Source organism: Maylandia zebra, linkage group LG20, assembly GCF_041146795.1.
Source record: "Maylandia zebra isolate NMK-2024a linkage group LG20, Mzebra_GT3a, whole genome shotgun sequence".
In the NCBI taxonomy this organism is placed as follows: Eukaryota; Metazoa; Chordata; class Actinopteri; order Cichliformes; family Cichlidae; genus Maylandia; species Maylandia zebra.
In genome coordinates this window covers 32,746,241-32,761,057 of record NC_135186.1, presented here as the reverse complement: position 1 = coordinate 32,761,057, position 14,817 = coordinate 32,746,241, and the positions used below count along the sequence as shown (strand labels likewise).

At 42.2% G+C, this 14,817-nt stretch overlaps 2 protein-coding genes across 5 annotated transcripts in view; one reads left to right on the top strand and one right to left on the bottom strand.

Annotated features, from left to right (window-relative positions):
- Positions 1-7,567, bottom strand: part of spryd3 (SPRY domain containing 3) — a 78,120-nt gene extending 70,553 nt beyond the window's left edge. For 2 of the 4 annotated variants that reach the window (XM_004560247.3, XM_076878158.1), the window contains exons 1-3: positions 7,480-7,567; positions 2,322-2,449; positions 861-936 (exon numbers count right to left, since the gene is read on the bottom strand). In XM_004560247.3, the coding sequence (XP_004560304.1) occupies positions 861-936; positions 2,322-2,449 (204 nt within the window). In that variant the 5' untranslated portion in view covers positions 7,480-7,567. The other 2 variants (XM_012921614.4, XM_076878156.1) reach the window with 2 other exon arrangements.
- Positions 7,568-9,997: 2,430 nt separating this feature from the next.
- Positions 9,998-14,257, top strand: igfbp6b (insulin-like growth factor binding protein 6b). Its single transcript, XM_004560248.2, has 4 exons — positions 9,998-10,595; positions 11,448-11,482; positions 12,230-12,349; positions 12,702-14,257. The coding sequence occupies exons 1-4, from the start codon at positions 10,259-10,261 to the stop codon at positions 12,813-12,815; spliced, it is 606 nt and encodes a 201-aa protein (XP_004560305.1). The 5' UTR covers positions 9,998-10,258; the 3' UTR covers positions 12,816-14,257.
- The last annotated feature ends 560 nt before the right edge of the window (positions 14,258-14,817 follow it).

The window sequence follows — 14,817 nt, the reverse complement described above, 5'->3', positions numbered from 1 at the left end:
ACGGCCTCAAGGTGACTACCAGCTCAGTAGTTCCCTGAAGAACTACAGTCCCTCAAGGGTGATTTTTTTGTCTAACTTACCCATGTGGATGCTGGATTTAGGAGTATAGATACGTGTGAGTATTAATGTTAAATCTAATCTACTAATAAAATATGTTTTATTATTAAAGATTAAGATTCCCAGTATATATATGTAGTGATGAAAATTTGCTTTTTGTGGGTTGGTAGGGGAAAACATTGGACACTGCCTAACTGGCTACAACAGTGCTGTGTGCGGTAGTGAGAAGGATGTTCAGACTATAATCTGTGGTGACTGTGTCCACCCCAGGCTACCCCTTGGCTCCGCCCGTGTCCGTAAGGATAACAACTATCAGAAGGAACTGACGCATCAGCTTTGCTATATAAATGTATAATAACCTCTCCTGCTGCTAGTCTGAATGCCTTCCTGTCTGCTGAAAAACACTGGTGTGGTAGACTAATCTCTGCGCTTACAGATAACCACCTAACCGACACCCCATCCCTCATTCCAAAGCAGCTGGGACATTTTTGAGGTAGTGGTTTTGCACTGGTGAACTGAGGCTGTAGGGGGGCACCGAGAATTTAATATGAAGTTGAGAAAATTGTCAGCAACTGGATTCCAGGGGATAAAATGGCTGGATGGAAAAGCAATCGCGGGCACAACCAAGGATGGTGGTATGTGGGCTATCATATAATGAATAACGATCCACTGATTTCATATTGTTCATCCACTTCTGCTGGACTTAAACATTACAAAGAGGAAGCAAGAGAACAAATAAATCCTGGTACTTGGAATACAATAAAACAATGCTGACATGCAGCATCACTATCGATGTGCCTTACCTCAAAGTAGCAATTTCCCTTTGATAAAGGCCGGCCAGCCACATAGCATCCCACTTCTTCAGAGTTCCCTTGGTAACTAAAGAGGAGAAATTACAGGTTAACAATGGGTGATTTCTAGTAATTGCTGTATGCACAGTCAGAAAGAATACATCTCATCTCACACAAAGTCCTCTTGATTTTGATCAATAGGCACACACCGACACAGCAACAGATGTGAGAAATAAGATGGACATTAAAATGCTAATAATAACAAAAGCAGATTTATATAATTCAAATAAACCACACACGTGTAATGATTGCAATTGTTTCTGCCCTTTGTGGACTTTCTTTTGAGACTGTTGTCTGCTGCGTGTTTGATCGGGGGAGCAGATCACTGCTGCTTTATTTCCTTTGCCATTCAATTTTGAAAATTAATAAATAAATATATCCATGATGAAATGTCTCTGCAGACAGCTATACATTTGTGCAGACTCAAATCAATTCTCTTTGGAAATAAGAAGAATTTGTTGAGAACAAAAATGTTAAGCTATGCAAATAAATTAGACATGTCGCTATTCCTGGCTCAAATAGCACACATAAGCACAATGGGGCCACATATACAGTAGTTAAGGCAAGGAGTGAGCTTCCAGACATGGTGCATTATCCTGCTGGAAGCCGCCATAAGATGATAGATGGGTACGCAGTGGTCAGAAAGGGATGTACATGGTGAGCAACAATACTCAGATAGGCTGTGACTTTGAAATTATGCTCAATTAGTGCTAAGGGGGAAAAAAGTGTGCCAGGAAAATATCCTCCACACCATTACAGCACCACCACCAGCCTCAACTGTTAATACAAGGCAGGATGGATCCATGCTTTCCTTGTTGCTTACCCAAAATTCTGATCCTATTATCCAAATGCTTCAGCAGAAATGGAGACTCATCAGACCAGGCAACGTTTTTTCCAATCTTCAACTGTCCAATTTTGGTGAGCTCGTGGCAGTAGTGGCCTCTGTATCTACTGAAGTGTCTGGTGACTTTATTTTGTATAGAAAAACCCTGTGTTTAGAGATTTCAACCAGAAAACCTCCTGTACATCTTTAGTGTGTGAACTTCCAAGCCTGTTAAACCTTCATGTCAGGAAATTTCTACCATCACCAGTGTTGCTTTGATGATGGTTGTACTGGCCCATATTCTTCCCTACTTATCCATCTTAGAGTCACACGGGAGATGGAACCTTTCCCAGGATTATGTTCTACATAAATAAACTGACAAAAAAATAAATTGCCAAACTGACTGTTACTGGAAATGAAAATATTTATCATGGCACTGATAACTGTTCCTAATGTGCATCAGTAATTACAAGAGGCTCCAAAGGTCTAAGCAATACAAAACAAAACAGTCCTCTCTTCACCCTGTTCAACAAAGCCAAATGATCTCTTCAAGTGAATCCCCAAACAGTGGCATTTAAGAACAGGCTGACCTGAGTGTGTCTCCATCCTTCTGCAGCCTCATATATCGCTCCTGTGCTGGTCGACCATCACCGATGTCTCTGACACGACGCCTCAGATTCAGGAGGCATCTGTGGTGTAGTACGTTGATGTCATCCATCTGAGTAAAGAAAATGGAACTGTTAAAACAAAATAAGCACTTTATGATCATGTACAGCAGGCTCTGTAATCTTTACTATCAAATCACACAGGCCAATCTGTTGTCTAATCTCTCTTCTTTTCTTTTTTTTTTTTTGGAGGGGGGGGGGGGCATGTCCGGTTTCCGGTTAATGATGAATTGACTTCATTCTGAGACATGTAATTCTTTATGTTCTCCACAAATTATTCCAAACTCTTTGTTCTTCATAGCCACAACCTGGAGTGATGTTTACATGTGCCTGGTCAAACAAATCTAAGAGTGAGGACAATTTATGTCTCACCCTTCTGCACTTGACCTAAGCACTGCTCAATAGGCTACGTTCACACTGCAGGTCTTAATGCTCAATTCCGATTTTTTGATCAAATCCAATTTTTTTGTCTGCTCGTTCACACTACAAATAAAATGCGACAGCAAACGCTCTCTAGTGTGAACCCTCAAAGCGGCCCGCATGCGCAAAAGAAGACGTCATACACAACGCGCTCTGTTTAGACCCAGAACAAACTGTTGTTGTTTGACTGATGGCCTTAATATAAAGACTTCGGACTTCATGTTTCCCGATTTTTGCTTTAAGTTATTTTGTTATTTACATAATAATGTAGATAACCTAATAATGATCCTTATTGCTGTTTTAGAGGAGCGGTGCTTCAAAGGATAGTTGCAGATTTCTGTCAGAACCTGCAGGTTATGCAGTACAAATAAAATGTTAACGTTTCTCCAACGTTGTCTTCCCAGCAGTTTCACCGGATGGCCAGGAAGCGTTCACGATGTCTTCTCTGGCGCTGATAATTGGCGTCTGTCTTGTGTCAGTGACGTAAAAGACGGATTTAATGCGACATGACCGTTCAAACAGCAGTCGCTTTCTGAAACATCGGATATGTATCGGATTCAGTACCACATACGAAAGTGACCCAGATCGGATCTGAAAATATCGGATTTGTGCCGTTCACACTTTCATACCATGATCGGATATGGGTCGCATAGGGTCAAAAAAATTGGATTTGATGCGCTTTCGCCTGCAGTGTGAACGTAGCCTTAGTTGCTACTAGGGCTGGGCCATATTATACCGTTCACGGTAATACCGGTATAATGTTAGGCTACGATAGGAAAATGAAATATTGCGATAGAATATGAGTAAAACGCGCATGCGCACATGGCCGATTGTTGAGTGAAACAGATGAACCAGAATTGGTTTGTAAAAATGGTGCAACTTCAGTGATGTGGAACTGGTTTGGTGTTTGTCCGTCAGATACACGACAAAGCACATTTTTTGCAGAACATGCAAGCGGCCGTCGGACTAAGATGCCCTTAAATCTGGGAGTAATCTGGGTCCTAAACTCCGTTATCTTCAGGTCAAACGAACACTGCAGCATCACTAAGAGTTAAAAACTGTCTAAATTCTTTCATCTTTAATAAAACGATCAGCATTGCTGCTTTACCAGGTGTAACTATGAAGTTTAACTTCCAGGCATCCATGAAAACAAAAGTTATTACATTTAACGGAGTTAGAAGCTAGCAGGAAGCTAGCGGAAGTTAGCTCGCTAGTTTCGCTAGTTACCTAAGCATGATATAGCATGTTCTGACTGAGAGATTTCTGAAAAAAATCAAACGTACAGCTCTGCTATCACTTCCAACATAAATGAAGACAGGAAACTAAACAGCAGTGACGTTTGTAGGGTTACTGAAGTTGGGCTAGCTGGTATATAATTATGTGCTACGTGATCGCTAGCGACACAGCTATGTTAGCATAACATAAACAGTGAAGCTGGAGGACAAACACTAACACTTTTCCACTTATAAAAGTTAACGTTAAGGTTCCTCATGGTTAGAGACAAATGCAATCGCATGGCAGGATGCTGTAAAAGGACCAATCTTCAGTCAGGAGAACAACTGAGATAATCCATCCACAATACGAGGTTAGTCATTAATATACTGCAACAACATGGGAATAGAGCAGCTGCCAGAGAATTCAACATTAATGAATCAATGGTACAGAAGTGGAGGAAGCAAGAAGAATGAGTTTAATAAAGTTTGATTTATCTGACTGCTTTGTTTCGCTTAATGTGCCTTATAATCCCGTGCACCTTATGGTCCGAAAAATGCGTACTGCACACTGCAGTTTAATGTTGCAAAGCACCTCTTTTTAACTTCAGTGGATATTATACATGGTTATGCTCAGGATATGTCAGCCCATTTCTACTGGAAATGCCTTTTGGTTAAACTTTCAGCAAGGAATTTGCATTTGCACTGTTACATTTTTATAAAGCTTTAATGTACATAAAAACCAGCTTCTTGTTTAAGTGAAAATAAATGATAGGTTGTCTTTTTGCGCTAGCAATGTTGTGGAGTTGTATTTTGTCTCGCATCAATTATATCGTCAGTTATATCGTTATCGCAAATTTTCAAATATATATCGTGATAAATATTTTTGGCCATATCGCCCTGCTCTAGTTGCTACCTTATTCATAAGGGGTTTCCACAGAGGGTAGCTCTGCATATTTGATTTAGCAGATTTTTACACTACATCCTCCTCCTGACACAACCCGAAAGGTATTTAATAATAATGATAATAATAATAATAATAATGGATACTTTATTGATCCCCATGGGGAAATTACTTGTTTTTCTCTGCATTTGACCCATTCACTCAGTGAAGCAGTGGGCAGCCCACTAAGCAGGCGCCCGGGGAGCAGTGTGTAGGGACGGTACCTTGCTCAGGGGTACCTCAGGGTAGCCGTTAAGTGGATTCGAACCGCCGACCTTCCGATCATGGGGCGACCACTTTACCTACTGAGCTATCCCTGCCCTGCCCTGTCTCCTCCCAGGATTGAACCAGGGATCTTTCGCTGGTTAGGCAAATATGTAAACCACTACACTACAGAGCTAACAGACATCAGCTTGAAGGCTTATTTGATCAACTCTAGCCTCCCATTTTCAGTTAAGCCCCTTCTCACACTGACGAATGCAACAGTTTGACTGTTTATCTTATTTATTCCTTGGAGTAACTGGAAAGAAAATAGCTGAGAAACAGTCTAAGAGAAGTCGAGGAAGTCAGACAGACCTCTCAAATTATATAAATCCTCTTCCAGAGGCTCCCAGAACTCTGGGAGAGGATTCTGAGGGGTCTGTCCAACAATTTAGTAGTTAATAGAGATGGACCGATCCGATATTACGTATCGGTCCGATACTGACGTAAATTCCTGGATCAGATATCGGAGAGAAATAAAAAATGTAATCCGATCCATTAAATATCAAAAAAGCACCTCACAAAACTTGCGACACGGCGTAACTCGGTTCATAACCGTAGCACGTCGGAGCAGTATGTGTCACGTGATAGAGCGGCTGTGTGTATTTGTAGCCTCGCTACCAAACCAGCATTTTATCTCCGAGGAAGTGATCCCAGAGAGAAGTAAAGCAAGTGTGTAAGTTCATCTCTGAATGTTTGTAAAGCATTCACACGTTAAGCTTAACGACCGATATATGGAGTGACTGCCTCTTCTCTCTTCCTCCCTCTCCTGCTGCTACTTAAAACGTGAAACTGATCAATGATCAGCTGATTGGCTTTTCTGTCGCAAGTCCGTCTCTCTTCTTTGTTTATCGCCCACTTCGCGCCAGAAAGAGGAAACCAGCGGCTGAACAACAGCAGCACGTTTAAGCTTGATAATCTTTTGTTAGAATTTATTTAATATTACTTTCTAGACCAGGATCCTTTTCTACATAGCTGACAGCTGGTAACTGGTTAAGAGTAGTTTTCACCTTGGTACACTCCCATAGATGACATGCAGTCTCTTTCTTATTTTTGAATCATGAACACTGAATCTTAACTGAGGCCTTCAGTTCTGTAGATGTTGTTCTGTGTTCTTTTGTGATCTCCTGCATGAGTCGTAGATGCGCTCTTGGAGTAATTTTGGAAGGCCGGACACTCCTGGGAAAGAGCACTACTGCTCCAAATTTTCTCTATTTGCAGATAATGGCTCTCACCGTGGTTCACTGCAGTCCCAAACCCTCAAGAATGCCTCTCTAATCCTTTCCATGACTTTGTTTCTCATCTGTTCTTTCTTTCGATTGTGGCATGATGTGTTGCTTTTATCCTGTTTCACTTCATCAGACAGATTCTATTTAACAGAATTCTTGAGACAAAAAGTCTGGCAGCAATCAGTAATATGGCAAATATAGTGAACTTCAGTTGAAAATGAATGTGATTAATTGCAGTTCATTCGTGATTTAACGAGGGGGAATTTATTTTTCACACAGGGCCAGGTAGGTTTAAATAGCCTTTCTGCTTTTTCAGAGAACTGTATACACTTAATAACATGTATAAACCGCCAGTCAATCATACAGATGAGTTCCTAAATAAATCTCAGTCTTAATCGTCACCTACTTTCTATAACCATTTTATGAACTATTAAACATGTATCAGCACGAAGAAACAGGTGGCACACACACTGAAGCTAGCCAGAATAAATCATAGTTATGATAGTTATTGACATTTATTAAAGTTTTAAATTCTATAAAATTCTTGCTTCCAATGACCCCAAGGCATAAGAGAAACGGTACACTAGAAATACAAACGTAAAGCTTTCGCCGTCACAGTCGCAAGAAGGGGGCGTGCCGATGTTTACATCTGTCATCCAGCTGCCGTGCTAACGAAGATGCTAGTTTTAAGTTCAGGTGATGGTCAAACAGGTAACTTGTGTATTGTTAGCTGAAGGTTACAGTTAAGGGATGATTAAACGAGCCTCCAAAATTACAAACATCAGCTCACCAGACGAAGAGGGGGAGAAAGCGGTTGAATTTGGCCAGGGAGCTAAACGCAGGTTAGCGTCATTAGCGGCTAATGCGATAGCCTCTTTATGCTTCAGCGCAAAGCAAAGAGAACAACGAGAGACTGTTCCCTAAAGCCGGAGAGCCGAGTTTTGCGTCAGTGTAGCCGTCATTTCCGATAACTCACTCGCTAACCTGCTATCTAGGCAGTAAATGAGGCAGAAACTCACTTTCGTCCATCAGCTATCCATCCATCAGCGGTACACTTGTGTAAACTTTGGGAACGGCGCTTCCCAGTGACGTCACGCCCCATTCCGCTGAACGGGCCAATTGCAGCGAGGTTTGAGAAGTGGTGAGAAGCCACTTGGCCAATCCCGCTTCTGCGATGTATATATCAGCCATGTATTTGGCACCATTCATTATGTTCATGAATCCCTCACCACACACTTTACACTCTGTAAACCTCGCCTTCTGTTCACAGGTTCTGTTTCATTATCCCAAACTGAAACATTACTATAAATATGAATTAGGCAGTTGGCTACCTCAGTAGGGGTCCAGAGGGGATTTGACCCACTCCCCACCACAGGGTTTGTGTAGAAGAAGAAGTGGCAGCAGAGAGAGAAACTTTCTGAGCCAGTTGGGACAGATCTGAACTTTTATGGAGGAATCAAGAGAAGGAAGAAATTGTATTTAGCCTGCCCGAAGGAGGAAAAATGAATAATCCAGGGCACTGTGGAAAACAGAGCCCCCGTCGGTCTGGCAAGTGTCTTGGAACATTCTCCTAATATGTGGAAAAGGACTAGAAGTGCTGCGGCTTGCAAGCTGATGGGAACACAAGACGGCAGGTGATTTCTGCCCTTCTTGCCAAGATTAATCAGAACAGCAGGCGGCTGATGGCAAGGCCGAAATTGGCCTCATGTAGCCCTGAATTCCAGCCAGTACAGGCCGGTGGGTATGTCTGTATGCTCTGCAGAGTCTGAGCTGCTACTGCGGGAGCCAGGCACACGTTTTAACAACTAAATGTCTTAAGGTCAGGCACTGTATTAAAAAAAAAAAGCTAGTGAGAAATGTCATTACCACTCAGCGTTGTTGGCTTAATATAAATATTTATGCCCTGTTTGTTTGCTTTTACATCTGTATGCGGACCAGTGAAAGGCAAGGTAAAGTTATAACCTTGATTATTATCACGCATAAGCACTGTTTGAGAAACAGCACTCCCTGACGGCTGCAGACTCCCCCAGCAGGACAAAGCTCCTACCAGACTACAAAACCTGAAAGGAACACAATAAAGGGCCTAAGGTGTTGAGTTTTGGCCTCCCCCAGTCTGATCAAACATCCCAATGATGTGCCAGAACAAGCCAAAACCACAGAGGTCCCACCCCTGTAACTCACAGCACCCAAAGGATCAGCTGAATGGACATCCAGAGAGTTCCCGTGTCCATGCCCTGATGGATAAGAGCTGTTTTGGCAGACTCAATCAATATTAGGCCAACCTCTACCAGTGATGTTGTAATCCTGTGATATGTTGCAGGGATAGTTGGGCATAAGTGACAAGAGTGGCAAAAAAAAAAAAACAGAAAGAACTGCTCCCAAAACATAAATGCTTTTTCTAACTAAATGACTATACACAAAAGTGCAGCTTTGACTAAGAATGAGAGGTCTGATCTAACCACTTCACTCTCTCAACTGCAGTAGTTGCAAAGTTACTTTTTGCATATGCCTGTAAGAAAACAAGACTTGTGCCTTTTACAGTTTTGTGCGCTGTAAAAACATCATTTAGATACACTGAATAATCTGAATCACATGAGAATATTTAACATAACTGGGCTGAGGTGTCCATTTTATTATGCCACGGTCAAGTGTTGTACATTGAGAAGAAGCGCAGAGGAATCAGTAGCTGAAGAAAATCCTCACTGAGTGGAGCATAATTCAGTTTGGTCTTGTGCATTTGTCCCTCTCCTCCTCCCTCTAATTATCCAGATGATTACTCTTCCAAGTCAAACACCTGGCAAGCAAAAGCTCCAACTGCCATTTAATATCTGATAGCTACTGAAATATAATCTAGAGGTTTAACAGCTTATGAAAGACTGGATTAGATGTAATGCAATATCCGACATGGCAGTGATTAGGCTGATGCACGCAGTTGGTGCGTGGAGTAAACTTACATCAGTGTATGAGCACGCTGGATTTCTTGGTGTATTTCTTCTGAATCCAGCTCATTCTGTGAACTTTGACACGTGTGACAGAAAGACGGAGTATTACAGGTGTGTAGCTCAGTTTTAGGATTACATGTTTGCTCAGGAAACATTCTGTCATAACCTCAAACCGAACTCGAGCAGGAGCGAACACACAGCTGTGCATTTGTCGTGGCGAATGACAATGCAGTGGCAGCGCCGCCGATGGAAGCTCATACTATACATTTGTGTTTGTTACCATGGCAAATGTTCTTCCAGAAAGGTCTCTGACATTGGAAAAAGTGCAAATGGCTGAACGTGACTTCTACTGTTTATGCATGGGTGATGTTGAACATAAGTGGAAGAAGAAGGACTAGATGAATGTGTTCGTATATACCAGGAAAGGGTGGGGAGATTTTGATAATTTCTGAAAGGAACATAATCCACCCCCCACTTGCTCTGTCTCCCTCCCTGCCACCTCCCTCTCTCTCTCTCTTCCTCCCTCTCTCTCTCTGAGTCCCAGCCCCTGAAGGTGTCATAACTGTGCTCTCTCTCTCTCACTCTCTCTCTCTATCACCGCCTTTCAGATCTTTAAAAGCTGGTGCTTTGCCGTGTCTCTCACGATCTCCATTTGTCTCATCTGGCACTGCAGGGGACTCTCGACCGGCAAAGCACCAAGGAGAGCTACTGTATAGAAGCGGGAGGAAGACTGAGGAAAGAGGAGAGAAAGGGAAAGAGAGTAAGAGTGAGAGAGAAATATACATCCAGAAATAGCATCAGCTACATTTAACTGACAGAGAGTGACAGTGTGGAGAACCTGAGACCTGGACAGAAAATGCCTATCCTTTCTAACTTAACAACCGTTGTATTGTTGCTCATTGCTCACTGCGGATCATGGACCGGGGCGAACCGCTTGGGTCCCTTCAAGGTCTGCCCTTCCTGCAAGGATCCACTGGGGGCAGGTCGGCCCCCCAGGGACCATAATGCTGCTGGCAGCACGTCAGTGCTGGCCCAAGGAGAGCCCTGTGGTGTGTACACCCTGACCTGTGCCAAGGGGCTCCGTTGTGTTCCCCCACCAAGGGAGCACAGCCCCCTCCAGGCTCTGTTGCAGGGAAGGGGCATTTGCGCCAAGTACAGCAAGACTAGTCCCACCGAGAGGCCCCACCCCACAGGTAAGATACTGTATTTACACACACACGTGCATGAAATCACATAGGCACGCACCTACAGATGCAAACAGGGGCTTGCACGGCAACTGCATATAGGCTTGATTTGAAGGGGATATATGGCGACAGCCACACATTAGTGTATATACAGTGTGCCTCCCCCAGTATTGCTATAAATTGCATGTGATGCTGTGTCACTTACCAGCACAAGAAGGGACAATTAGTATGTGGCATTTAAGCCTGGTTGCATTTTGTGCACCACTAATGAATTTGCAGACCTCTGGCATCTGTTCCGCAGCACCTCTGGCTTCGCTGTTGATGAAAATGTCAGTTCCTTTTATGGTGGAAAATCACCACAATCACATTAACAAAGAGAAAACTACACCTTGTGTGAGCTTTCTTCAATTTTGGGGGATCTGTAAGTGAAGATATGCACCCATGAAGTGTTATTGTTACCATCCATTTCAGTGACAGGGTGCATGACAATGATCTGTCCAACAAGCCGGCTTCTCTGTAGAGAATTTAGAATGAATGTGAAAACTGTAACAGTGTCACCTACATTCTGATCAAGCTGCTTTTTATTGCAGTGATCTCCATCTACTGTTCAAACTGAGATACTGCGATTAACTATCTGAAAAGGAGCCGTACTGACAGAAATTAGGTCTCTCATTAAATGGCCAGCACACATGCATGTCCTCTTACTGAAGGTTCATTAATGTACTACGCTAAAAGAAGCAAAGCTATATCACAAAGTGTGAGTGCATTATTTTAAGTATATAGTGTATGATCTGACAATGGGTGCTGTTTTACCGGTATCATGCTTCAATGTTCTCATGTCGGCGTGTCATTTCCTCTCAGGTCCACATCCTTCACACAGTGGTGACATTGAAAAAGTAAGTTCATCCTCTTATTGTGAGATAAGCTACTCCATCTTCACCTAAATCATTAAAAATCTGACATTTCTAACCCTGTTATGGCTGTATGTTGAGCTGCATCTACACAGTTCTTCCCATAGATCCTCTGTCGTTTGGGGTGTTGCAGTGGCATGTACACACACACACACACGCACACACTGCTCTGAAGCCATGCATTATGGTGCATGATGTGTGTGCTGCTATGCGGCAGAACTAATTGAGCATGATGTGAATCAGGAAAGTTTCGAGCCGGCCGCTGCCGCTACAGATTTCTCAGTTAGTGAGCTGGTTTGCTGTGCAGTGTCTGAGCCAGTATGGATGCTATAAGTAGAATGCGATAGCCACCTAAATGGTCATATTTAGGTGGCTATTGCACAGTTCAATTTCTCAAAGTGACACAAAAACGCAGAGTCACTTCAAACCATTCAGTGACCTGAAAATCAAAAGCATTGTATAACAATATGGTTATATAATGATATACAATATGTGACATCTGATCTATATATATAGAAATGTGCATTTTCTCTGCTTCTGGCTGGAATGCTGCATCACCGTAGCTAATCCTTAGTGATTCACATTGACATGTGTTCTGCAAAGAGGATTTCTGCCAACACAATCACCTGAGGGGGGATAGCAGCTTGCCACTGCCACTCTTCATATTAAGGCAGGTTCTCTCTGTTTGCCTCTGGCGGTGTTTGAAGTCACACTCTGCGTTGCTGTTTTCAGGCACCCTGTCGCAAGCTGCTCAATAGCGTCCTGAGGGGTCTTGAGCTGACAATCTTCCAGTCTGACCGCGACATCTATATACCCAACTGTGACACTCGTGGCTTCTACAGGAAAAAGCAGGTAGAGCATTATCAGTAGAGCTATCGTGAGGCATGACAGTGGAACTTTGTTGAGCTTATGTGATGGGAAAATGTCTCGTTGCTGCACTGACTTGGTGTTACTGTACATGTGTCAGAGCTGCACTCCACTGCAGCTTTCTGTTCAGTGCATCCACAGATTAGTGTGTGACCACAGGGGCTGAGAATAACTGACACCTCTCTCTGAGCCTCTCAGCTGTGGGCTCAGAGAATCACTACTGCGCTATGATGACATATCATTTTCTCTCTCTGCCTCCCTCACCACCTTTCCTACCCTCTATCTCGGCGCTCTTTCCCTATAAAAATCTCCCTCTCTTTCCTTTAATTTCACACAGTGCCGCTCCTCCAAGGGCATGCAGCGTGGCCACTGCTGGTGCGTAGACGAGCTCGGCACGCCCGTGCCTTCACGTGCCAGCGAAGATGGTACCATACCATGCGATGGCGAGTGAGGGACAAGTCCGCCTGGTTGCTCTCAGCCTGGAGGAGGTGGAGAAGGAGGAGGGCGAGGAGGAGGTGGAGGAGCAGGAGCACGGGGAGAGGGGGTGGCTTTAGCTTGTGCTAGACACTGCCTGGACAGGAGGGAGCAGGGATAAACCACTTCCTATGGAAAATACACACCAGTTAATGTCCTCTCTATAAGCAAGACAAACACACTCTCACAGTCCAGCAGTAGCAACAGTAACATCTGCCTGAATGTTCAACAGTTGCAGCAATGTCCTCTGCGTCGTGTGGTGGCGCGCTGCATGCTCACATTATTGCTCCGTGAACTGCCTCAGTGATCCAAGCTGTATCTCTCCGAATGATCTCTATATTCCCTGGCTCTTGTCCTGGCTTTCTGGTAGATTTTTATTTTCCCTTTTCACTTTAGGATAGCTGACACTGCCTGTGTTTGTTCTGATCTCAGTGGGCTGAAATACTGTTACGCAGGTGATGTGACACAAACGTTCGAAAAAAAAGTGTCTCCCTCACCGTCCTCTCTCCCTCTCTCCAAAGATACACTGACATCAACATACTTATAATTGACAGAATATTTCTTTTCTATTAATTTATTTTTTTTGAGTATTTCCATCAAGTACTGCTTGAATCTCACAGTATCTTATATATATATGTCAAGTCAGAGAGAAAAAAAAAGTCATACTAATATGATCCTGGAAGCTTCTGTTCACTTTCTTTGTCAAAATAGCGTTCTGACTGCTTATTGGTTGATTGTTTGTACATATGTTGGATTTTTGTGGTCGACTGTGTGTTCTGAAGTGGCAGACAAAAAGCTTACGGCTGTTACCCTTTTCAAAAAGTTGTAAGGCATATTTTTATACACGTCAATATAATATTTTATATATGAATTGTTGGTTTATTTAATGAACTACAGTACAATGCCATGTATTTTTATATTGTCAGCAGTTTCTTATTTAAAGACAGAGATTATTTTATTTCATGTTAGGGGAAGTGTTGTGCTTTAGAGGCACTTTTATGGCAAAACTCATCACATTCATCAGAGCTCTATTCAACTGCTGTACATCTTATGGTTAGATCTCATGTTTTTAATTTTCCTTTTTGTTTATTTATGCTTTGTTCATTTGAGAATTTAAGAATGTCCATGTTACTATTATGTTTTCTTTTGGCACATCCTACTTTTAAAATTATGATTTCAGTACAGAAAAAAAAGATCAAATTTGTTATTGTTATAGTATGTCTTTCCCGAGTCCTTGCAAAAGTCATGAAATTGTGTGCTATTAAAGTGTGATTAGAATTTATCTATTTCTGACCAATCTTGTTGTGCCAATGTGTGTGCCGTGATGAAAGGTCCATGCACAAAGGACCTGTAAGATTTGCAAATATGAAAATAAAACATAATGATAATAAAAAATAGAGAAGAATAAAACATATATTAATATAACAACTGGTGTTGTGTGTGTTTCTTTTGTGAAATATGTCATTTGAGAGCAATTTTAATCACCCAGGGAGTGACCAAGAGAAGAAAACAGCTGTAAAGATCATTTCTTTAGGCTCAAATTTTCACAACAAGAACAAGCAATTATGTAATTAAAAAGGACGTAGCTACACTGATTAAAACACTTTACAGTAGACTGAAGTTAAGTCTCAAGCTATAAGAAATAATAATACACTATGTGTACTATAAATTATACATAGATGTATGACTGCATAATGCCAGTGTTTGTAGCATTTAAATGCAAAACTAAGACTAATTAGCGCTAAAGCCAAATGTGTGTTTGGACCAACATTTGTTTACTGATAACAGCTAGAGCCAGTGCTGTGTATATCAAGACTTAATTAGGTACACTTGTTCAACTACTTATCAATGGAAATATCAAATCAGCCAATCACATTGCACAAACATCTTAGGTTTATTATCCAAATTGAACATCAAAATTGAGCAGAAAGATGATTTAAGTGTCTTTGAACATGGGATGGTTGTTGGTGTTAGTGTTT

Excerpts from the sequence above, each read along its gene's own strand:
- igfbp6b (XM_004560248.2), top strand. The coding sequence starts at position 10,259 with ATGCCTATCCTTTCTAACTTAACAACCGTTGTATTGTTGCTCATTGCT. Across the intron at positions 10,596-11,447 it reads CGAGAGGCCCCACCCCACAG|GTCCACATCCTTCACACAGT; the intron begins GTAAGATACTGT and ends ATTTCCTCTCAG. Across the intron at positions 12,350-12,701 it reads GCTTCTACAGGAAAAAGCAG|TGCCGCTCCTCCAAGGGCAT; the intron begins GTAGAGCATTAT and ends AATTTCACACAG.